General features: G+C 34.7%; 1 protein-coding gene across 2 annotated transcripts in view; it reads right to left on the bottom strand.

Annotated features, from left to right (window-relative positions):
- The window catches only part of CSMD3 (CUB and Sushi multiple domains 3), a 1,273,428-nt gene that overhangs the window by 156,640 nt on the left and 1,091,265 nt on the right, over positions 1–25,523 (bottom strand). For both annotated transcript variants that reach the window (XM_046025880.1, XM_046025873.1), the window contains 4 exons: positions 24,642–24,845; positions 11,857–11,981; positions 4,736–4,832; positions 2,117–2,221 (listed from right to left, as the gene is read on the bottom strand). In XM_046025880.1, coding sequence (XP_045881836.1) covers positions 2,117–2,221; positions 4,736–4,832; positions 11,857–11,981; positions 24,642–24,845 — 531 coding nt within the window. The remainder of the gene's footprint in view (positions 1–2,116; positions 2,222–4,735; positions 4,833–11,856; positions 11,982–24,641; positions 24,846–25,523) is intronic.

Raw genomic sequence — 25,523 nt, 5'->3', positions numbered from 1 at the left:
CATTGGGATTACTTGGTCCTTAAAGGTTGGCAAATTTCTATATGAAGCCATTTGGACCTGGTAGTGTGTGTGTGTGTGTGTTGTCATGTACTTTTAAACAATTATTTTCTATATTACTCCTATGATTATTACTCTATATAGAATTTCTGTACTGGGGTCAATTTTGGTCAATTTCATAATGCATTTCTGTTTATTTCTCCTTATATTTCTTGACACTCTGCTTTAAGAATGTTTGTGCTATGTTATCCAGTGCATAAATACTCAAAACTGGAGTTTTGGGGCACCTGAGTGGCTCAGTTATTAAGCATCTGCCTTCAGCTCGGGTCATGATCCCAGGGTCCTAGGGTCGAGCCCCACATCAGGCTCCCGCTTGGTGGGATGCCTTCTCTCTCTTTCCCACTACCCCCTGCTTGTATTTCCTCTCTCACTGTGTCTCTCTCTGTCAGATAAATAAATAAAATCTTTAAAAAAAAAAACAAAAACCTGGAGTTCTATGTTAGGATATGTCTCCTTTTGAGAACTATATCATTTGTTTAAAAAAATTACATGTTGGAGTGCCTGGGTGGCTCAGTTGGTTAAATGACCAACTCTCGATTTGGGCTCAGGTCAAGATCTCAGTGTTGTGAGATCAAGCCCCATGTTGGGCTGCATACTCAGCATGGAGTCAGCTACTGAGATTCTCTCCTTCCCCTCCTCACTCCCCTACCCTGATGCATTCTCTCCCCCTCTCTCAAAGAAATAAATACATCTTAGAGAAAAAAGAAAAAAAATATGTATTGGTGAGGATACAGAAAAACTGGAACCCTTGTACAATGTTGATGGGAATGTAATTGGTGGAAGCACATGGAAAACAGTACAGAGGTTTCTCAAAGAAATTAAAAGTACATCTATTCCTATCCCCCTACCCCCCCATGTTGCTAAATGAAACAAGATGGGATTGGGAGGGAGACAAACCATAAATGACTCTTAATCTCACAAAACAAACTGGGGGTTGCTGGGGGGAGGTGGGATTGGGAGAGGGGGAGCGGGCTATGGACATTGGGGAGGCGAGGCGAACCATAAGAGACTATGGACTCTGAAAAACAACCTGAGGGTTTTGAAGGGTCAGGGGTGGGAGGTTGGGGCAACCTGAGGGTTTTGAAGGGTCAAGGGTGGGAGGTTGGGGGAACAGGTGGTGGGTAATGGGGAGGGCATGTTTTGCATGGAGCACTGGGTGTTGTGCAAAAAGAATGAATACTGTTACGCTGAAAAAATAAATAAAATGGGAAAAAAAATAAAAATAAAGGGATGGAAAGACCCCCCCAAAAAAAGAAAAAAAAGTACATCTATTATATGCTCTAGCAATCCCATATGAGTATATTTACAAAATATTTGAAATAATCTCAGAGATGTCCACACTCTTATTTTCATTGCAGCATCACTCACAATAGCCAACATAAGGAAACAACTGAAATGCCCATTAAAAGATAAATGAATAAAAAGATTATATATACATGCAAAGTAATATCATTGTCTTAAAAAAAGAGAAGGAAGTCCTGCCAAAGGCAACAACATGGATGAACCTAGTACACAGTATACTAAGTGAAATAAGCCAGACAAAGAAGGACAAATACTACATGACAGCATTTATGTGAAGTATCTAAAATAGCCAGATCAAAATAATAATAATAATAAAAGTAAAGAAATAAATACATAAAAATAGTCAAACTCATAGAACTAGAAAGTAGAATGCTGGGTGCCAAAGCTGGGGAAATGGGAAGTTTCTGTTCAACAGGTATAAAGTTTCAATTATGCAAAATAAGTAAATTCCGCTGCACAACATTGTGCCTACAGTAACACTACTGTACTGTGTGTTAAAATTATGAGGGTAGATCTCATTTCAAGTGTTCCTAAAAGAAAAAAGAAAAGAAAAGAAAAAAGAAAATACTTATGAATTCTGTTGAAAATAAAACTTTATATAGAATGAATTGGAGTGGCACATCAAAATCTTTAAAAAATAAGATGATATTCTCTTCTGACAAAGTCCATTTAGTTTCTATATTCCAGAAATTAGTATTTAAAAATGAATATAAACTTGTTCTTAAATTTCTTGAGGAACACATGATATTATATTTACCTGTGTATTCAAGGTGAAATCCTGCTGCAGAAACACTGATGTCTGATTGAAAATTTAGATATAGATTATTAGATGTACTATTCAATAGATGGGGTATTGTTGTTCCTGAAATGATAATTGAAAACGCAGGTCAATGATCACATAATAAAGATTACAGTAAAACTAAGTAAATTAACTACTAATCAGCCAATAGATTATCACTGAAATTACATATTGGTTAAATGTTCTTTCCAAAATTTTTTGATAAAAATATATCTTCCACATTTCTTTTTCATTTTATTGTTTGTGACTATCTCCAAAGAAATAGTCTTTGGATCACTTTGGGATCACTCTAGAGTGCTCCCTAAAAATAGGGAAAACAAAGAGCTGGTTAAAGCAGTAAATTTTACAGTTCACCTAAAATAGATATTTTTAATTTCACATGGATTTCAATTTTCCATGCATGAAGTAACAGGAAACTTAATTTTAAAGTTTGCAGGTGATTTTTATTGTGTAGTAACTTAAGATTATGTGTGGATTCAGAGGATGTATTTATTTATTGTCCTTTATATTATATATATATATGTATATATATAATACACAAATATATTATATATGCATTTCATGTGTGTATGCTTTTCTACGTAGTTACTTACTTACTTCTGTGTACTCACTTCTATGTATTTCTATGTACTTACCTTTACCAGGTAAAGTACCTTGATGTATCTTATACTCTGACAGCAAAGCTGGTAAGTAGTGTTTGAAAAATCCCAATTATAAACTAGCGTTAGCTGTGTCTCTCAGCAAATACATTATAATGATGTACTTCTGAATTTCTAAAGGAAATCAAATTGACTTTGTTTGATTACTGAGTTGAAAACATAAAATATCTGCTTGAGTCAATTACTTCCTGACTATCTGACATTGAGTAATAACTCAAGATCCTTAAGATTACAACTTAAGCAGTTTCAAATGACAAGCATAAAAATAAGTGTCAATTCTATGTTTTTTTTAAAATATGTTTTAAGATAGCATATTATTTGATAGTACTGCAAAATTTTTCTGTAACAGTTACTTTATACTTACTTTGTACAACCCTGTCGACCTTAACCACTCACAGATCCTTCTATAAAAGAAGTCAGGACTAATTCATTATAGAACATATAATTGCTTTGTTTTTGTTTTCAACCTGTTGTCTGTCCACAGTATCTTTACTGAATCACTGAAGACAGAGGTAAACTTGACCTGCCCTTAGCCTCCTAGAGAATCTTAGCGATCAAGAGCTTAGGCTCTAGAGCCACACTGCCTGGGCTCCAGTCTCATTCTAACATTAGCTGTACAAACTCAGGCAACTTAATCTCTCCAAGCTTCAATCACGTACCAGAACTGCTAGAAAGAGCAAATGGGAAATGGAAGACAAGCCTCACATAGAGCTAGCACTTGGTAAATCAATAGTTGTTGTCACTTTTATTATTGTCATTGTTGTATTTATTATTAAGAAAGTAGGGACGCCTGGGTGGCTTAATGGGTTACATAAAGCCTCTGCCTTCAGCTCAGGTCATGATCTCAGGGTCCTGGGATTGAGCCCTGCATCGGGCTCTCTGCTCGGCAGTGAGCCTGCTTCCCTTCCTCTCTCTTTGCCTGCCTCTCTGCCTACTTGTGATCTCTGTCTGTCAAATAAATAATAAATAAAATCTTTTAAAAAAAAGCAAGAAAGAAAGTATATCCCCAATCTATTCTAAACAAATGTATATTCAAAATGTTAAGAGATTTCCTCCAAGAAAGACTTCTACCTTAATCTATATCTAAAAGACTTTCTAGGACTAAACCAAGTCATTCCTACTCCAGGTATTTCTTCTTTCCTTTACTCCATGGTGATGCTGAAAAACTGGTTATCATACTCTATTTTAAAATCTATTAAAAACTTAAAACCATTCACACTGATTCAAGTACATCTCAAAATAAGAAGTTGGTGGTTAAGCTATGTTCCTCTGCCTACAGTTAAAAAGTATAATAAGTAGAAAGTATAGTTAAAATTAGAGTAAGATTTGATTTCACTTTTCATACATTGGAAAAAGCTGTTAGATTATTGCATAAATTACCTTTAAAAACCTTAACAAATTTAAAAGCCTTCTGGTCTTGGTACCTGGGTATATATTAACTTTATATAAGTTTATTCATTTCATAGACATAATTTTATATTCTCCTTATTCTCACTCAACAGTACCTTATAACATTTACCATGTTGTTACACAGTCTCTAAAATTATTTTAATGGTTGGGTAACACTCTTTTGAGTAGATAGAGCATAATTACCAAGCACTGTCTAAATTTTAACTATTTAAGGGCACACATATTATTCCTGAACCACAGCTCAACTGAAAATATTACTATAAAGGCATCAATAAATAATTACATAAATATAGTAAGAATATAATAATGTTTTAAACAGCAATTTCAATGTCATTACCTTTAATGCCTTTCAAACTTCTCACCTTGTGATTTAGTTCCCTGTGTATAGTTTATAACAAGCAATTTAAATGGCCAAGTCAGAGTTCTAGGAGCTCTTTTAAAAAGCGAGAGAGATTTTTATATTCCTAATTATATCTCTATCTTAATTAAGCTCAGCTCTTCTGTTTACCTGAATAACTTCCAAGTCGTGGAGCATTGTTGTCTCCCCCATCATAGAAGTCCAGAGAATCCCAATTATGTTCTGTAGCAAAGCTCACAACTTGTACCTGTGAAATAATAATTTCTGTGATAAGAAAACATACTTCTAACAAGATACTAATATTTCTGTCCTCCCCACCGTATTAGAAGAGTGAACTCCGAGCTGGGACCATGTCACTGTGGCCCTTCACAGAAGGATTCTAACAGAACTGATCTCTGCCATTGTGGCACTAGCTTACATGAGCGGACTTTGGTGAGAAGAGCTGATGGGGCACCTAGTAGTGTTCTCTATGGGTCTAACACTGATAATGTCTATCACCATCTCAGAGCATTCTCTGTGGCTATGGGTTGCGGGGCGCCTGGGTGGCTAAGCTGGTTAAGCATCTGACTCTTGATACCGGCTCAGGTCATGATCTCAGGGTCATGAGATGGAGCCCCACATGGAGCCAGCATCCATTCAGCAGGGAGTCTGCTTGTCCCTCTCCCTTCCCTTCTGCCTCTTCCCCTATTCTTCTGTCTCTCTCTGTCTCTATAAATGTAAAGTAAATAAAGAAATAAAATCTAAAAAAATAAAAATAAAAGCTTTGGGTTAATTAATGTCTTAGTGCCAGGAACCCCAGTGCATGTCCTAAGCAACTGGTTAACTTTTATATTTTGGAGTGTTAGATTCTTGCTAGTTTAACTAGGCTTATACTAGATATATTTTATTTTTCTTTATTTGCCTAATCTTTGCTCAATTTCCTTTCATTAAAAAAATTAACATTATTATCCCCTGTACACATTTTTAATAGGTCTCAATATGGATGACCAAAATGATACTTAATAACTCATTTGGGTACATCTTTTAAAGATAATTTTTATGAATGGAGTCATAATAACTAAATTACTGTGAAGGTCCCTAAAGTTGATAAGGGAAATGCTGGAGTACAATTCTCTCCTATTAAATTTTATTTAAAGAAAGAGGCATGTGTTACTTTGTCGCCCTTCACTTGGCACAGCTTGAGGTTTGCAAGAACCCACAGGACCCCCACAACTGTGGATGTGATCTTTTTTCCCTTTGTGGAGTATGTATCTTATTGTTTTGGAGGAAGGGAAGGACTAACTCTATTAAAATAAGTTTGTATAGCTAAAGTCTGTTATAACTGTAAACACTGCACTCACTAAATAATTGTAACAATGACATTCATTAAAAATTTCTTATCCACAAAATAGACCATCATCATTCTTCCCGTCAAGTAAATGCTGGTGCCTCTTTTCCAGGGGTGTGTGCCACATGGCAACGGATACCCTGCCTGTGTGACAGGCATGAGGCCCAATGGCAACGTTCCAGGACAGGATGAAGAATGGAATTAAAGCTGTATGATTGTAATATTTTCACTACCTCCTTAAACTATGATCAATTCTCTCTTCTTATCTGAATTTTCTTTTCCTACAATTCAGAGGAAGAAAAGATAAAAAAAAAAAAAGAAAAGAAAAGCAAAAAAAAAAAGCAAGGATTCACGCAGGAGTTGACATTTGGGATGAGCTAAACGTATTGAGCAGTTTTCCCCTGAAAGAAATTACTGAGTTATAAAAATGTAGAGGGGGCAAGCCATGAGGTGGATTTAGTGAACCATTGGTAATCCAATTTAGCCACAGGAGAAAGTATTTACATATGAGGAAATATGCATGCAAGGTTAGGAAAAGTAGAGAAAAGTTAGAAAGAGTCAGTTTAGTGGATAAATACAAGAGACTGCTGAGTGAAGATGCCTGGATTTGCAGCTTCTTGGCTCCCTCCACTGGCTGCCATGTAATCCTAGAAGAGCTGTTAATCTCTCTATGCCTTCAATTACTCTTATAAATCATTGCAGTAAAGGTACCTAACTCATAGAATTGTTGTAAAAATTAAATGAATTTTAGTTGAGAATAGAGTCCAGCGTGTATAAAGGATTTAATATATCTTAGTTGCAAAAGAGATTGGCCAAGAGACTACAAAGACTGAACACCACCACAGTAATTATGCGACTGAGTAGTCCACTGAAGGTTTTAGGAGGAGCAAAATCTGAACTGCTTTAAGTACTGCACGGCATTGGGTGAGAAAAATATAAGTGAAAAGATGATTTCAGTGTCCACTGCAATAGTCGGTGTGAGAAACAATGAAAGATTGAAGTAGGTTGGAAGCAGGAATAAGTAGTAAAAAGGGGGACAGAGATGTCACATGTGTTGCTACAGGGGAAGTTACTGGATTTTGTGTAATCTGAATAAGAGAAGGAAGTGAGAGGGAAGACTTAAGAATAATTTATTGGGGTGCCTAGGTGGCTCAGTGGGTTAAAGCCTCTGCCTTTGGCTCAGGTCATGGTCCCAGGGTCCTGGGATAGAGCCCCGCATCCGGCTCTTTGCTCAGCAGGGAGCCTGCTTCCGGCCTCTGTCTCTGTCTGCCTCTCTGCCTACTTGTGATCTCTGTCAAATAAATAAATAAAATCTTAAAAAAAAAAAAAAAAAGAATAATTTATCTTTTTTTCCTGAGCTATGGAGATCAGAGGGGTCGTCAGAACAAAAATGAAACATCTGTAAGAAAGCCCTTTATCTTCATGAGAAGAAGAAATTTTGCTTAATTCTGGATACATATCTATAGCAGACTGAATACTGGCTCCAAAAATATCAGGTCCCCTCATCTCTGGTGCCTACACATATTGCTTACAAGGAAGAAAAAAAAAAGGCCTTTCAGATGCAATTAAACTAAACATCTTGAGATAGGGAGATTATCCTGGATTATTCAGATGGGCTCTAAATACAATCATAAGATAGATGTCAAAGGAGATTTGACACAGACAGAAGAAAAGAAGGCAATGTGGTCACGTGGGTAAAAAATGGAGTCATACTGTCAGACACCAAGGGCTGCCAGCAGCCACCAAAAAGTCAGAAGAGGCAAGGAAATGTCTCCCCTAGAGCTGGGCAGAGGGAAAATTGGAGGTTCAAAGCATAGCCCTGCCAGCACCTCAGTTGCTGCTCAGGAAAACTCCTTCGGGACTTCTAGCCTCCAGTATTCTGAGAGAATAAACTTCTGCTGTTTGTTTGCTTGTTTATTTATTTATTTATGTAAAATTCTGCTATTTTAAGCTATTTTCAAGTGTATGGGAGTTTGCTGCAGCCACAGAAAACTAACACAATTTGCCACGTGGAGTCTGGGCACATTGTGAATGTAGTATGGCACAATAAACAGTGAGGGTGTGGGAGACTCAAGTAAATGACTGAGGATCCACAAAGACAAAAAGCCCAATAAGAGTCAAAGTAAAAGATTTTAAAAGAAGCAGCTATTGATTCAGCATTAAGAAAAATCTTGCATTAGATGGAGCTGTCCGTCACAGCAAGACGATAGCTTTAGGAGGTAATGAATTTCCAATCACTAAAACCAGATATTCCTCATATAGACATTCAAATCTCATTTTAATTTGCTTGCTAGATTATATTAACTCGTGATGATCATTCTACAAATTGACACAATTAAGTAACGAATGCTGTTTTCCCAAGGTTATTCACATAAAGAGTGCTCTTCTGCTTGATAACTCTGTTATATTAGCTCTTTTGGAATTCTCCATCAATAGACTTTGCTAAAATAGACAAGCAAATGAATACACTAGTCCCCACAAACTTCTCATGTAAACTTAATATAACAAATCACTCCATTTGTTGAAGCTATTTCTAAAGATAGCTCTATCACTCTATATTATTTGGAACTTTTCAACATTTTTAAATGTTCCTTCTTTCTACCACTGGTTATCCCATTTCATCTCAGAGAGAATTTATTGAATATTCATATAATTCTTAATTCACCCAGATATTCATCCTAACTGAATAAAATAAAATAAGCATTGCTTTAAACCTGGTATAGTAGTCAGGTAGCTTTTAGGTAAAGTTAGTGAAATTTCAAATATAAATCACATATTACATAGTGTGTGAATATGCTATATAATTTCCTATGATTTAGGGATATGTCTAAAATTACCATACATATAAGTGGTTAATTAGAAGAAAAGTGTTTGGCAGTCTTTAGAGTATTTAAAATTAAAAACCCAGTACACTTCACACTCTGTAAGTCTGATAAATGCTCTGTTAAATTCAAATCCTGTTTTCTAATGTGTGATCTTAAATAAAATGCTTCCTCAGTGAAAGATTTTATAGTGTTATTGATATTAAGGGTCGAACTTTGAGCAGTGTTTGGCTAGGACAAGCGATACACAATGTCCTTTGTCTTCAGAGGTCTTAGTTCATCATGCTGCCTTAACTCTTTAAAATAGTCAAAAACTCCACTGCTTGGGGAGGTACTCATTGGTTCATTTTAGGAATATTTACTGAGCGTGCTAGCTGCCAGAGCAGACATAGTGCCCTCATGAGCTTACGGATAATTAAGTAAGTTATAACAGTAAAATGTGATGGGTGTTATAATAAGGAAATTACAGGGATCTACGAGAATATACAGCACGGGACTTAACCTTTTCTCAAGTTCAAGGAAAGTCTTTCACAGGAACTGTTTTAAGTTGAGACAGAAATGATGACTAAGAATAAGCCAAATAAAGGGAACTCAAGAAGAGTGTTGCTTGTAAAGGGAGCAACATGCACAAAGGCCCAAAGGCAAAAGAGAGCTTTTATAAAAAACTAAAATAGTGTAAACAGAAGAGATAAGAAATGAGGACAAAGCACAAAGGCATAATCAACTTGTCAAGAAGTTAAGGATAGAGGGGACAGTTGAAGTATTATAAGCAGGAAAGTGGCATTACTGGGTTTTTAATTTGGGGTTACTCTCTTTGCCCTCTGAGGAATAGATTGGGGGAGAAAAAGAACCTGGGAGAAAGATGATGACCACCCAATCTTAAGTGGTAAAAATTTGGATGGAGAGAAATAGACTTACTTGATTTATGAAAGACAGACCTGACACTGACATATTTCATTGTATAAAGTAGGAGAAGAAAAAAAAAAATCATCAAGATTTCTGGCTTCTGCAACTGAATGGATGAAGGATTCATTCCAAGACAGAGTACACTAGAGAAGTTCCATAGTAATGAGAAAAAATCATGACGTCAATTTTGAACAGGTTGAATTTGAAATTCCAGCAAGAAATTTAACTGAACGTGCCCAGTGGGCAGTAAGATATATGACATGCAACTTAAGTGAAAGGTCTGGCTTAGATCTTTAGGTTTGAGACCCAATATTTATTCAGTTCTTCATTAAAAAAAAAAAAAAGTTTTATGATGGTCTATTATGATGCAGATTCTGGGGATCATCAGCACAAAATGGTAGCCAAAGACATGGAAGTAGATAAAATGCAAACAATCTCTTAAGTGCTGTATCTGATGTGGTGAGTAGAAAGAGAAGACCATGTTCCTAGATATAGAGGGAAGAGCCACTGATGTAAAAAATAAAACAAAGTCCAAGAGAGTACTGGTACCCTGAAAACTAAGGAGGAAAACCATGTTTTAAGAGTGACAAGAGAAGAGACAGGATTAGAATGTTGCTGTCAGAATAAGTAGAATGGGCAAAACAATGCATTTACTGACCTATAGGTCCTCAGTGATTACTATGAGCGGCTCATTTAGAGCACTGAATGCTAAAGTCCCATTGCAGGGCTCAAAAACAAACAAACGAACAAACAAAAAAAGAATTAGAGGGGAAATGCTAGGGTTTGCTTTTTTCTTATTATTGTAAGCTGAGACAGGAATGGACAAGCTGATAATATTTAGAAGCTCTAGGATAACCTTCATAAACTCACAACTAGGAAGGTTCTAAAGTTATCACCTGCTTTCAGATTTTCTATACGACCTGGAACATGGACAATTCTAAAATCTTTGTTCATTCTACTGGTCATGAGATAGAATTTACTTGTTCTCCCAGAATTTTACAGGTTGGCCATAAAATGGTAGCACAGCTAGTAAGAATAAAAGCATAGATCTAAAGTGTTTTCATTTTTTAATGTCCCTTAAAACACTGTAATACATTTCATATTTTCTCATTGGTTTATTGACTTATTTTATTCCTAGCAACTGTCAAGTGATTTTTAAAAAATTTTCTGAAAAATTACAAAGATAAATTCAAAAAGGTGATTTTTTAACTAAAAATTATACTACTAATTTCAGTTTTAATGAATGATTTCTTGGCTATGTTTTCCATAGCTAATAGATATCTCAAGTTTCCAGAGGAAAACCTTATGACTCAGTTGGAGAAGTAATCAAGTTATTTTTATGAAATATAGATTATATAATATTTTGTGAAGAATAATTATCTTCCATGGAATATATACAGACTCAGGAGTAAAATGCCATCAATTTATCCAGAAACAACCTCCTTCTAAAACAGAGCAACAAGTCAAATTTCTCTTCCCCAATTGTAATAATATGGTATATCATAGTGATTATAGACTAGCATCCATGTGCCTTGCTAACAGAGAACTGATTTTGTTCAACTAAATGAGGACAGTACACATCAGAGGAAGTCAAGCCCCTTACTTAATCTAGGTACTTAATATTGATTTGTTTGAGCCAAATCATAATAAATCTTTTGCTACTGGCCAGTATATGGCTTAGGAATGGATCTGCTTGCAATTTTGATCAATGGTACAGGAGGGAAAATCTACTGGAAGGATTTCTAAAAAAAAAATTTTAACCACTGTAAAGGTATGTAAGATAGAAACATTCCATTTTGGCTGTTGGCTCTTGCTGTGTAAAAGCTGTTATGTCTAGAGCTTTTGTAGCCATCTCAAGATCATGAGAAAAGAAGCTTAAGAACTAAGCCAACATGCTAAAATGGCAGAGAAGAGAGAGAGAAAAAAAAACCTGAAAGGTTTTTAGAAGGACACAACTAAACCTCTGAAATAAACAATCTTTACCCTCTAATTCCATGGCATGTAGAGCAACATATTTTTTCTTACTGCTTATGCCTTCTTGAATTGGTTTTCTGTTTTTTGCAGGTGGGAAATTAATAAGTATCTTTCTATTTACATTCAACCATGCCAGTGAAAAGCACTGGCTAAACCTTTAGAAGTAACCTGCAACCTGTCATCTCTAAAGAGGATTAACTTCAAACATACAATGAAAAGGAGAAAAATTTAAATTTCCTTACTTGAATGCCAGCTCCCTCTGGCACTGTGATCTTCCATACACAATTCAGATTGTTGTCATAAGGCTCAGGGTATCCAGGAGACAAAATAGTCCCTTTGCGCTTAGTTAAAATTCCACCACAGGGCACTAAAAGTAAAACAATTCAAGAGAGGGAGTTAATTCTAATGCAAAGGATTAAAATAAGAGAAAAGGTCAGAGATAACATCTTAGACAGATACTAGAATTGCAAACACAGCCAAATCTTACTATTTTTTAAAACTCATAAGAACAATGGAAATTAAATCTTTCTCCCTAAAAACTTTTAAAAATAATTAGACGACATGAATAGATAACCTTACAATGGCATATCTAAAATCATAAAACTATTAACTCAATGACAGGCTATCACCTTTAGTATATTACTAAAAAGTGCAATGGTACATTTGCATTAAAATCGCTATGTCTAGAAATGGAATTTTTTGAAGAATTATCTTATATTTATGATTTTTTTCTTCATGCATCCTTTAAAGAGTAATAGCATCTCTTCAGGAGTAATCAAGGTGATAGCAAAATTTATACAGAGCCTACAGTTTGCCTAAGACTCTTAAAAGCAGTGTACAGATTTTTGACTGATTAAAGCCTCCCAACAATCCAATGAGATATAAATATTCTCCTTATTTTACAGGTAAGAGAATCACTAAGGAATTAAATAACTTGCTTGAGATCACAGAGCTAGTAAGAGATGAAGATGAAATTTGAATACTGATAGTTTGGCCCCATAGTCCATGTCCTTTGGTGGAAGAGGAAACCTGATATGGGGCCAGTCTGGTTATTACAAGTACAGTATGACAAGAAAAAAAAATGTGTAGACCTGCTCTGAAGTCAATAAAGGCCTCTATCACTTTTTAAAAGTACTAAGTATTAATCTTAAAACACTCCTACCACTGGTACTATCAGCTTGGCTCTGGGCATGACCTTTCTTACAATGTTAAATACTGTGTGATGTTAGATACGTTCCTTATACTCGCTGAAACTCAGAAATTTTGTATGTGAAATGATAATGCAGTTGTTTATAAAAGGGCTTTGTGAAAAATATATAGATAGGATAATGTACATAAGGGAGCTAGCACATTGCTTGGAACATGGGGAGAAGTCAATAAAATATACTTCATTTTACTATTTCCTTTCACAACTATTACTATTTTAGATACCACTGGCCCTGTGATGCTTGAGCACTTATTGTAGTCTCATTGTAACAGTGAGATATCAGGATATACCTTTTATAATAATTTTTAAAAAGTTAGTTTTCTGCTGCTTCCAAAGCCTAATGCAAAAGCATAGGGCAGTTGGTCAGAAGAGTGCTACAAACATTTTTAATAGTGTAAGAATGTATCTTCAAAGAAAACCATTTTGTTGTAATTTCCTATACATTTACATTATTGGGTTCTATATTAATTCAGGTTAAATGGATCAGAAAAAAAATAGCTCCTTTAAACATAAAGCCAACAGTTTTAGATGACTTAAGAATTGATGTGCTAGGAATGGAAGAATATAATAGAGATTCTTCTATAAGACTTATATAATAGAGATTCACCCCCAAAAACAAATTAAAAATAAGTGATTGATGAAGTGTTAATTCCGAATTCAAAGAAAGTACGGTTGGTCTTCTACATTGGCATTATCCTACCTGACTCTCATTTTTGTCTCGGTTACTACATTAATCATACCAATGGGCCTCGTCAAAGTGGTATACTATACATGTAATATGTCTCGTTATTATTAAAATGACCTTTTTAAAATTAAAATTTGATCATGTTATTTCACTGTTGAAAAATCCTTCAAAAACCTCCCTGTTGTGTCAATTCTAAAGATAAATACAGTTAACTTTATCAGTCTCTAACTGCATCTTCAGGCTTATAGGTACCCATGGTTTCCCAATATGTCACCATCACAATCCCCCATCCCAGTTCAACCTACTGAACTAATATACTCTTTTTTTTTTAATATTTTATTTATTTGACAGAGAGAAATCACAACTAGGCAGAGAGGCAGGCAGAGAGAGAGGAGGAAGCAGGCTCCCCGCGGAGCAGAGAGCCCGATGTGGGGCTCGATCCCAGGACCCTGAGATCATGACCTGAGCCGAAGGCAGAGGCTTTAACCCACTGAGCCACCCAGGCGCCCCACTAATATACTCTCTTAATAGTGATTTGGTATGTCCTTCTCCCACATAGCAAGCACTACCATCCATGGTCATTCAATGTTGGTTTTACCTATTTACTTCTCTGCTAACTCCCATATTTGTTAAGTGTCCCATAGTTTTCTATAGCACCAAGTTCTTTCCTAGAGAGCTCTGTCATAGTATAGCTCATGTTATGTTTTCATGTTCTTTTTAATTTTAGGCTCTTCCAACAGACTGAAGTCTGAGAAGATGAAGCAATTAACTATTTGTCTGGAACTCTGCTCACTGTGGGGCCAAGATTCTAACTCATTTAAGTCAGAATGAGTCATATTCTAAGGTTTCCTTCCCTGCTGCTGCAGTGACAAATCCCCTCTTCCTCACTTTCCAATCTGACCTCCATCCATTTCATCAGGCTTTTGTCTTCACTCCATTGAAATGACTATGCCAAAGTCACCCAAATATTCTTGTTGCAATGTGTTATTCAATTCTTAATTGGCATTTTGCTCAATCTTTGAGTAATTATCTCTTCCTTTTGACCACTTCATCTACCTTGAACCCTCTCTTCTTTTTTTCCTTGTCCTTTCTTCCTCTTTCTCTCCTTTCTTTTTCTTCCTTCCTCCCTTCCTCCTTTCTTTTCTTTTCTTTCTTTCTCTTTCTTTCTTTCTTTTTCTTTCTTTTCCTTCCTTCCTCTCTCTCTTTTCTTTCTTTCACCTTTTCTTTCTCTTCTCTTCTCTTCTTTTCTGTTCTTTCTTTGTAGCTAATCCTCCTCCCTTGATCTTTTAAATGTTGTAACACTCTCTGACCTAAGCCATCTTCTCTTTTCTTTCTAACCATCACCTCTTTAAAATGCCATTTATTTCCATGCCATCGATATAGTACAACTACTAAATGTCTGTTATCTCAAATTCTGACTTTTGCTCAGAATCCTGCAATAATATGCCTATAAGCCTCTGAAAACTAATATGTCTAAAACAATACTTTTGAAATTTTCTTTTATCTATACAATTCTCCATCTCAGTAAATGTCACTATCATTCACCTAGCTCTAAGCCAAAAATCTAGGATTCATTCATCTTAATTTCTTTTCTTATATTCAAATTCACATTTATATCTATGTTCAACCTATTGATGAGGGAGCAGGAGGATGGTTGAGGACAAAGCAAAAGCTGGCACCTTGCTCCACCTCTCCACCCGCTCCCCTCAGTAATATGTGTGACATTCCTCAGGCACCCCTGACTGCCATAAATGAGAAACAAATAGTTAACTCGCAGAGATCACAATCCTGCAAGACCAGAGTCTCCCTTGGTTTACAAGGTCCAAGAGATCTACAAAGAAGTTACCTTATCCATAGCACAATTTCCAGAGGCAAATAATTCAGTTCCCCAAGCCCTAATGTCACACTCCATAAACAAAACTGAAGGAGGCTGAGGTAGAAGGAAATGTAAATAAAGTTAAATCTCTTCTGAACCTAAATCTCACTAACAAAGATGCTTGATATCAGGATTGTGACATCCCACCAGGAATCTCCCAACTATCTTGATGTTAATGACTTGCCAAAAGACAACATTGATCAAGCTGCCTGACCTCTGGTACCCCGGTATCCCGGCACCCTGTAGGCCCTCTTTAGCCTGTGAAAGCTCCGTTGAAACCCTCCTTTCCCTCACCTCCCCCCAACCGCAGAGTACAGAACCTGCCATCCCTCACAACCCGCAGCAGCAGCTCTTTCTGTCCAAGGGTCCCATCCCCGTGCTTTAATAAACCACCACTTTGCACCAAATATGTCTCAAGAATTCTTTCTTGGTCATCGGCTCGGGACCTCACCCCATCGAACCTCACCTATATTCTAGAACTTCATCACTATCAGTAAACTTTCCCATCTCCTTTTAAAAAAGTATATCATGAAGCTTATCTATTCTCATCCCTGACTATGACCTTTCTATCAAAATTACCCTTACTTATCCTCTCCACCATTACAATAGCCTGTCATTCCATCCTCTTGCTCCTACTCCATCCCTCTTTACACTGGCCACAGTGATTTTTTAGAAAGTAGCTCAATGAATTCTCTCACTGCTTAGAGAAGATTCAAGCGTCCCACATAACTCTGAGGGTCCATATGACTTGGCCTCCCTCTGCCTCCCCAGACTCTGCTGTCATGCTTGCCATCATTCACTCCGCTCCAGATACCTGGGATTCCTGCTGTGGCTTGAGCGTGTCAAGATCTGTCTCTGCCTCGTTGTCTATACACATGTTTACCTCAAAGATTTTATAACCCCTCCATTCATTTCATTTGTATATAAAACAGCGGCATGCCCTGGGTGTCTTAGGACCTCCGCCCTTTCTTTACTTTTCTCCACAGTACATACCACTATCTGAAAGAAGAGAACACATCACTGGTGTGTTGCTCAGTCTCCCTCTACTAAAATGTAAACTCCAAAAGGGCAGGAATCTTATCTTCTTATTCAAAGCTAGATGAGAGATTGATACTTGGTAAGCACTCAGTAAAAGCTTGGTGAATAAACTGTTGACAGACTGGTTGTATAAATGTGATATCTGTGTATATATTGTGGTTATAGGTTCCTGTTCATCATTCCTGCATTATTCCTTTCTCCCAGTGATTTCCTAAATAAGCCATATATAACAATACAAAGTTTCATATTACTGTATATAAATATACTATAAAAGTATCCCCAGATATACATTATTATACACAGGATGTTTTATAAAGTTTCAATTCCTACGTATATTATTTATCTGAATATTTGTTTCCTATTTTAAAAGATACATATTTCCCTACTGATCAGTAATACACTATATAACATATGGATTAAGAGAGCAATGGGCTTTAGAAAAGCATCCCGTGTTTAAATCCTGATTCTGCTTTTATCTGTAAATCACAGAGTTTTTATTCTCTTAAGAGAAACAATCTTATCTACCTCCTGGTATTGGTATCAACATAAAGGAAAAAAAAAAAAGAAAGAAAATGCTTAATAGTGCTTCTTATAACTACTAACTGCTATTTATTATTATTTTGAGTAACCTTTTCATGGATGAATAAATGGATAAATGAATGAATCAGTGAATGAGGGTTCAGCTCCTGTATTTATTTCCTCATCAATTTCTCTACTGCTCTCAGAAAAGATGATATAAACAGGGTGTTGTCATGGAGAGAATACAAGGAAAAGGAGTTCTTTCTGAGTTCTTTCTAAAGTTTCTGTGGGGGAGGCAACCAGATAAAGGTGATGGGATAAGCAGCTAATTAAAGACTTTCTGCCTAAGGGCATAAATGGCAGGTTCAGGGGCTTTTCAAAAGAGACCTCCCACTAACAAAAGTACTTATGCCTAAGGCCATATATTGTCAGAGCTATTAGTGGCTGCAGGGGGTTATTTGAATCACAGAGTCTCAGAGGGAGGAGAGCTTGGTGTTTTATGAGACTGAAAATTTTAAGAAATTTGAAGTGTAACAAGGTCAAATTTGGAAGATAAAAACTCAGTCTTTGGCATATTTTTCAGTTTTATATTTATTCCAAGTCTAATGTTCTTATCAAAATATAATTGTACTTTATTATAATTTGCCTAAGAATGGCTGGATATGACAGATTTGTGCACAATTACTAAGTATCACTTACATACTGGTCATTTAAACTTGTAGGTCCCCTACCTTAGTATTTGACCATGTTAACTGTAAGGACCACCCACATGTCATGACTAATGGGGCCGCTTTTCACTTAACAGTTTAATTTTAGTCTGTCAGTTTTTGCAAAATTATGGAACATTTCATTGTGTTTTACTATAACCAAAAAAAAAAAAAAAGTAAAGTGTTGGTAACCATAGTAAGAACCGTGAAACTAAAATAACGCAGAGGAGATGGAAGTCATTAGGAATGTGGAAAGCTGCCTTCTTTTGGTTTCAGATGGGTGCTCACTTGGCTTACGTTGTTCACTGAGTATTCATGGAATAGTAAACAGAGAGAAAATACAATTATAAAATCTGGTAAATAGATTGTCAAAGATTATAGATAAACTGTAAAGAGTAAATAGAGAATTTGTTCTCTCTCAGAATAAAACTACCCAGATCACGTGTAAATCTATTGTTTGCTCTTTCCTACAGAAATAGTCTCAGAAGAGCTCCAAACTTCCAATGGCTTGTAAAGGTCTAAGCAAGCAAAGTGAGCAAGAGCATCAGTATCTGGTGAGGAGGGTATATGTTGTAATGAGCACTGGGTATTATATAAGACTGATGAATCACAGACTTGCACCCCTGAAACAAATAAAAAAAAATTAATTAAGGAAGCCTGAAATTGAAAATATATGGTCATGGACTTGGGAAACTGCCTAGTTGTTTGACCTCTACAAGAATTCAGGAAATTATCACAGCTAATTGTTAAAATCCATTCCCTGAGCGAATGTTTATTGAGTATCTATTATATGCCAGGTCTTCTTTTGGAAGAACATAAAAACAGTAGTGTCAGGGCAGAGGAGGACAAGAAAGACTAAGAAACTAAAAACAAAACAAAATAAACAAAAACAAAAAAAGACAAAAAAAAAATCCCAAATGACATATAACACGGTGGATGTTTGTCGTTAAAGAAAAGCAGGGTAAAGGCATAGAACAAATGGAACATGGGTAGCAGAAAATTATTTTGGATAGGATGTTCAAGGAAGATTATCAGGTTGAATGAAGTGATGTAGTAAGCCTAAAAGATATCTTTGGGAATGCATGTTCCAAGCAGAAAAAATAGAAAGTTCAAAGATCTTGAGTCAATTAATATTTTATTCATGAACAAATGTTGACAAACTAAAATTAAAGATAATGCTCTGGGGTACCTGGGTAGCTCAGTAGATTAAGCATCCAAGAGTTAAGCAACTCTTGATTTTGGCTCAGGTCATGATCTCAGGGTTGTGAGATTGAGCCCCACATTGGGCTCCACGCTCAGCAAGAGTCTTTTTGTCTCTTGCCCTCTGCTCCTTCCCCTCCTCACTTGAAATAAATAAATAAATACAATCTTAAAAAATAAAATAAATAAAATTAAAGATAATGATTTGACACTAACCTAAAAATGACTGTGTACTTGACTCTCATAGTTGAATCTTTTTTTTTTTAAATATTTTATTTATTTATTTGACAGAGATCACAAGTAGGCAGAGAGGCAGGCAGAGAGAGAGGGGAGAAGCAGGCTCCCTGATGAGCAGAGAGTCCAATGTGGGGCTCAATCCCAGGACCCTGAGATCATGACTCGAGCTGAAGGGAGGCTTAACCCACTGAGCCACCCAGGGACTCCTCATAGTTGAATCTTTAAAGCATCAAACCTTTTCCTTTTTTGAATATTTTAAGATGCAATTATTTTTATTCAGAACATTTTGAAGCTATAAATATTTACAATTAAAAATAGAAATACATGTATATTTTCATTTGGCAGTTAGACCAAATGGTAGACCCTAAACTGAGTTATCATCTGAATGCCATTTAGAATCACCACCCTTCTAGTTTTGGACTCAATTTTATCATTAAGATAAAAACATAAACCTTAGTAATAATATAGGGGTTTTTCTCCCACTTTAAATAAAGATGATTTATTTTTAGGGTTTAGAATTTGTATTCTCCTTATCCTACAATATATTCTTTTTCTCTCTTTCTCTCTTTCCTTTTCTTATTCCTAAAATATCCTTTCTTTCATTTTTCTGGTTTTATTCCTTCTTTAATGTCTTTTTATCTCTTCTTCTAACCCTGTCTCATTTTCATATTTTCATAGACAAAAGAAATTTCTTTGAATACTCAAGTTTTTTAACTTTTTAAGAACAGAAGGAAAGTCTGAATGAAAATCTTTGTTAAATATACAAAGTCAAAACCAATTACAATCGTATTAATCACTGTTCAATTTTTTTTCTTTTTTTTTTTTTTTAGATAATGAGCATACAGCAGAGGGAAAGAAGAAATCGTAAGCAGGCTCCATACCCAGCTTGGAACCAATTGGAGGGCTGGATCTCATAACCCTCAGATGATGACCTGAGCCAAAATTAAGGGTCAGATGCTTAACCAACTGAGCTACCCAGGTACCCTACCACTGTTTAAATTTTAACTTCATTAATTTTATACTTTCACATACAATGAGAACAAACCAAATCATGAACATATGCCTATTATTTTAAGTCGGTTCCTTTTCAACCATTTGTCCTTAAATATGGCAATTGGTAGAAAGAAATTTCAGTCTCCCCCGAATTAATATTTTATTAAATTAATATTTTAATAAAAATTTTAAATAAGTGCTGTTTTATTTTAATTTTAACAATTTTTTTATTTTAATAAATATTTTATTTTATTTTAATAAATAACTGCTATTATTTTCAAGAAAATTGTTATTATATGTCATCCAATGTCTTTCTTGAAAGTTTTAAGTGCAAAAAAAATGTTGCATTCAAGGGACCTTAAATTATTAAATTGGAAAGGACGATAAGAGTCCTTGTGTTTTGCCTTTTTAAGATACAAAAATCTCCTGTGGAAGATAATTTTTACATTTATTAACTTTAAAATGTTATTAAAACATATCAACAAATGAGAATCAATAATATCAAGCCTTTTGTCAGCACTGTGTGTAAATTCTATATTCTAGATCCAATACCTTTAGAATTAAAGTTTTATCTCCTGCTTGTGTGAGGGAAGACTTGGAAACAACAAAAACAACTTAATTATTGAGTACTTACTGGATTCTAAGAACTAATAGTCACAATAAACCTACAAGGAAATTCTCTTATTTTCCTGATTTATTGATATGGCAATTGAGAATAAGAAATTGTGTAAATTTTCCAGGATCATGTAGTGACTCACCCACATCTCAGTGTTAAAGTCAGAGCACAAGACTGTTATTGCCCAAGACTTAATTTACCCTTATGCTAAGAACTTAAGAGTTCCCAGCTGTGGGGATTTTATTCCATTTTACAAGATTATTTACAATTTTCCCCATTAACATGATAAATATACAAATAGAACCTTTAACAGATAATTTATAAAGTTACACTTCAGTACTCTGCATCGATAATAGGTTCTCTGAACACTCAAACTAGAGCAATGATATTTAAAGATTAATGAGCTAGTTTATGAATTGCCAGATGTCATTGTATCATCCTATTTTTATAAAAATGAATATTTTCAAGGAATTTTCATCATGTATATGAAACTAAATGAAGACAGTTACTTACCTAGTTACCTTCTATTATATGGTATTGATATTTTCTATCAATACCTACATAAATAAAATAAAAGTGACACAAATTATGTAAATAATTACTGGGGAAAGTGAGACAGAAATAATGACTGATTCTTGATATTCATAGAGAAATATTAAAAAATCCATTGTGAGGCTGAAGAGATTTATTATTATCATGCGTCTGTCTTCAATTATTAAGTTGATTTAAAGCAATGTAATTTCCGATTTATGCATATTGCATGACTAATTTTGGCATAGACATATAGGAACATTTCTCTCAGCTCATGGTCTTTAGTTTAGGATAATTTATTTATTACTATTTTATAAGAGTATGAAGTCAATATATATTGTGGCTCAAGAGGAGAAACATCTGTTTTGTCTTTATGAGAGTATAAAAGTACAGAAAGGGGAAGATCTGTTCGTTCCATTAACCCTACCTAGCTCTATGCTAGCTAAACTATTGGAGGAACATTAACTCCAAGTGATTTGTTTTCCTGTACTTGTTGACTGTCAAAAATGTATTTCAATAGGATAAGAAATCTCACATTATAAATAAAATGTAGATATCAAATTAAGAAGGAATTAGCTTATCAATCAAAACCTAAAAAGAAGCAGTCCTCTATTATTTTGGCTGAGATATGGGGTCAGAAAAATTTAGTTACTGCCCTTTACTCCATCATCCACTATGTCCTGATAGTTTAAAAAAATAACTATTTTACCCTCTAAAACTCAGTTTCTTCAACTGTAAATTCTTAAAGTAACTTTTCCAATTGGTTTGCTGTAAGGATTAAATTAAATATGTATTTAAATTGCTCAGCATGAAAGCTGGCAAACAGAAAGGATTAAGTAATTGCTAATGATATCAGAAATTGTGGTTATTTAGCTAAAAGATGAGAAAGTTGAAGAATCATTTATAGCCTTCTACTGATTTAAATTATTATTTTCTTTTTTTTTAAGATTTTTATGTATTTATTTATTTGACGCAGAGAGAGAAATCACAAGTAGGCAGAGAGGCAGGCAGAGAGAGGGGGGAAGCAGGCTCCCCGCTGAGCAGAGAGCCAGATGTGGGGCTTGATCCCAGGACCCCAAGATCATGACCCGAGCCAAAGGCAGAGGCTTAACCCACTGAGCCACCCACGTGCCCCTGATTTAAATTATTTTTATAGGTAGTTTTCAACAAAGAAAAGAATAACAGAATAATAGTTCATATTCCATTTATTATAGTGGGCAGAACTAAAATATTTGGTGTAAGAAAAATGCCCTGTGAAAGATGCTAGGTATTTCTGTTTTGGGGCTGGTGATCTCAAGTTCCTAGGAAGACCAAGTAACCATCCTTCCTTATTTTATATTCATAATAGCCTTGATTTTTACCATGTTCCCAGCACAATTACTAATAATGTCCTGATGTGGATGGAAAACAATGTTACTTAGAGCAGGCATATCCTATACAAATTACATCTTCTTCTTTTTTTTTTTTTTAAGATTTTATTTATTTATTTGACAGAGAGAGAGATCACAAGTAGGCAGAGAGGCAGGCAGAGAGAGAGAGAGGGAAGCAGGCTCCGTACTGAGCAGAGAGCCCGACGTGTGGCTTGATCCCAGGACCCTGTGATCATGACCCGAGCCAAGGGCAGAGGCTTAACCCACTGAGCCACCCAGGTGCCCCACAAATTACATCTTCTATAAACGGTATCAACAGAATTTACTCCTTCCTCAGAGGAAATCAATATATTGATTCACAATTTGAAAATACACTTTAGTTTAATGAACCATGAGCTAACATTATATTAAATCTCTGTTAAAATATGGTAAAATAGGTTTTTAAAAATTAAAAATTAAAAGTATTGAGGCACATAATTTCTTTTCAGGTATGGCAAGATGTGTTATTAAAATGCATTTTAGGGGTGGCTCAGTGGCTTAAAGCCTCTGCCTTTGGCTCGGGCTGTGATCCCAGGGTCCTGGGATCAAACCTCCCGTCATGCTCTCTGCTCATCAGGGAGCCTGCTTCCTCCTCTCTCTCTCTCTGCCTGCCTCTCTGCCTACTTGTGATCTCTGTCTGTCAAATAAATAAATAAAATATTTAAAAATAAATAAAATACATTTTATATACTTATAAATGTATATGTGTGCATATACACAATCATGTCATTATCTATGAAAAATTGGAATTAGGATTATTAAAATAAAAACAAAATTTTACTTATCTTTTATTTAAATAATTCTTCCTCTTATTTTGTAAATCACATACCAATATAACTTTAATGAAAAAATTCAATTCGCTAGAGCTATTTCTTAACCTGAGATTAAATTTTACTATTCTTCTTTTAATATAATACTATATAATCAGGGGTACCTATGTGGCTCAATCATTTAAGCATCAGACTCCTAATTTTGGTCTGGTCATGATACTAGTGTCCTGAGATCAAGCTCTGCCTTGGACTCTGTGCTCAGTGTGGAGTCTGCTTGAGATCCCCTCCTTCTCTTTCTGTCCCTCACTCCCCACTAGCACATTTTCTCTCTCTCTCAAATAAATAAATCTTTAAAAAAATAACATTATACCATGTAATCAAAGAAAATAATTTCCAGATATGTTCTTGGGACCAAAAAGTAATAAACTTCCTAACATACCTTTTCCATATCTATAGAACTGTATAAGAGCCAAAAGTCATTGTAATGGACTTGAAGTAATATAAAATTCTAAATTTTTTGTGGTTTAGGAAATATTTTAATCTGTTTAATATAATATAACAGGTTAAGAGCTTATAATTTTAGAAAGTGTATATTCTATTTACCAATTTAAATTAGATACAGTCTTGCAAAAATGAGGTTTTAAACAATTAGATTTCTGGATAACTGTATGTATTCCACTCATCAAAAAGTTATCAGTTAGACTTGTAAAAGACTGAGAAAATCTCTTATTTTGTATTTTTACACATACTTATAAATAATAGATAAAAGAAAAGATTTATTTTCTAATGCATATTTTGTAATTCTTTTGATGCCAAAATAGAATATGTTTAAAAAAATCAGCTTCTGAGATCTTTAAAAGATATATAAATTCTTAACATACTGGCTTAGGAATCTCTGCATAAAATTTTAGAGATGTTTATTTCAACAATCCCATATTAGTAGTATTCAAATTTTGTGTTATTGGCAATATGTGCATATATCTTCATACATCTAAATCAATAAATGAGGAAACTATCCAACTAATTCAACACAAAACATTTTTCATTGATCACATTATATCTGAGCTACAGCAAATATCCATATTTGCTTGCCCTATTTAGGTACATCATAACAAACGGAGTATTTTAAAAATTAAGGTGTAACTATTAGATCTAAAATAGAATTATCGATAGATGCAAGATAACTAATTCTGATATAAAATATGTACAATCACAAAGCATTCAAATTTACATACTCACCAATACAGGTAGGTAAGGAATCATTCCATTGGGCCAAAGAATTGGGCACAGTATCACACCTAATTGCAATGGATCCATGGAGAATATATCCTGGATTACATTCAAAAAGAACCAGTGAACCAACTGCAAATTCATTGCCAATCCTTCTTCCAAATCTTGGTTCAGGCACAGAGCTGCACTGTGTAGAACTTGTTCTAGGAACAGCTGTATACAAATAATTGTTGATTTTAATTTCATATTTGGTAGAGAAATGCAGATTTCAAAATGTAGCTATTTAAACAAATTTCAAAGAAATCTTCATTTTTTATCAGCACTGAAATTAACAACTTGAATACATTTCTAAAAGTTCTAATATTCACACAGAATAAAATATAATTTAAAATGAATACTGCTATTGTCATCAAGATTTTTTTATTTAAAAAAACATCTTTTAATCCTTTAAACAACATCAAGTAAGTTTTTTTTCTTATTTTTTTGGTTTTACTAAACTCTTATTAATATAACAAAATAGTTTGAATTAGGTATTTCAATTTACGGGATGATAACTGAAAGATCTATCTTTTTCTTCTTAAACTGGGATACCATGTTCCAACATGTGTCAGGTTACCTGAGGTAATGTTACATTTTATTTTTCATTAGTTTCATAGATTTAAAAAAGAAAACACAACATTGTACTAATTTCACAGTATGTTCACAAACTTAATTGTTCAAAATACGTTTGTTATTGAAGACAATTATGTTCAAGGCTAAATATAAGTCAGACAGATTAACAACAATAGAAGTTTTATTTCATAATCATACAATATCAAATTTGAAATTGCTTTTAGATTTTATAGGTATGTACTTCGATTGTGACTTTTTTTTTTGGTTTAGTAAAATAGA

This window comes from Meles meles, chromosome 1, assembly GCF_922984935.1.
Source record: "Meles meles chromosome 1, mMelMel3.1 paternal haplotype, whole genome shotgun sequence".
Lineage (NCBI taxonomy): Eukaryota > Metazoa > Chordata > Mammalia > Carnivora > Mustelidae > Meles > Meles meles.
This window is presented reverse-complemented; position numbering and strand designations above follow the sequence as displayed.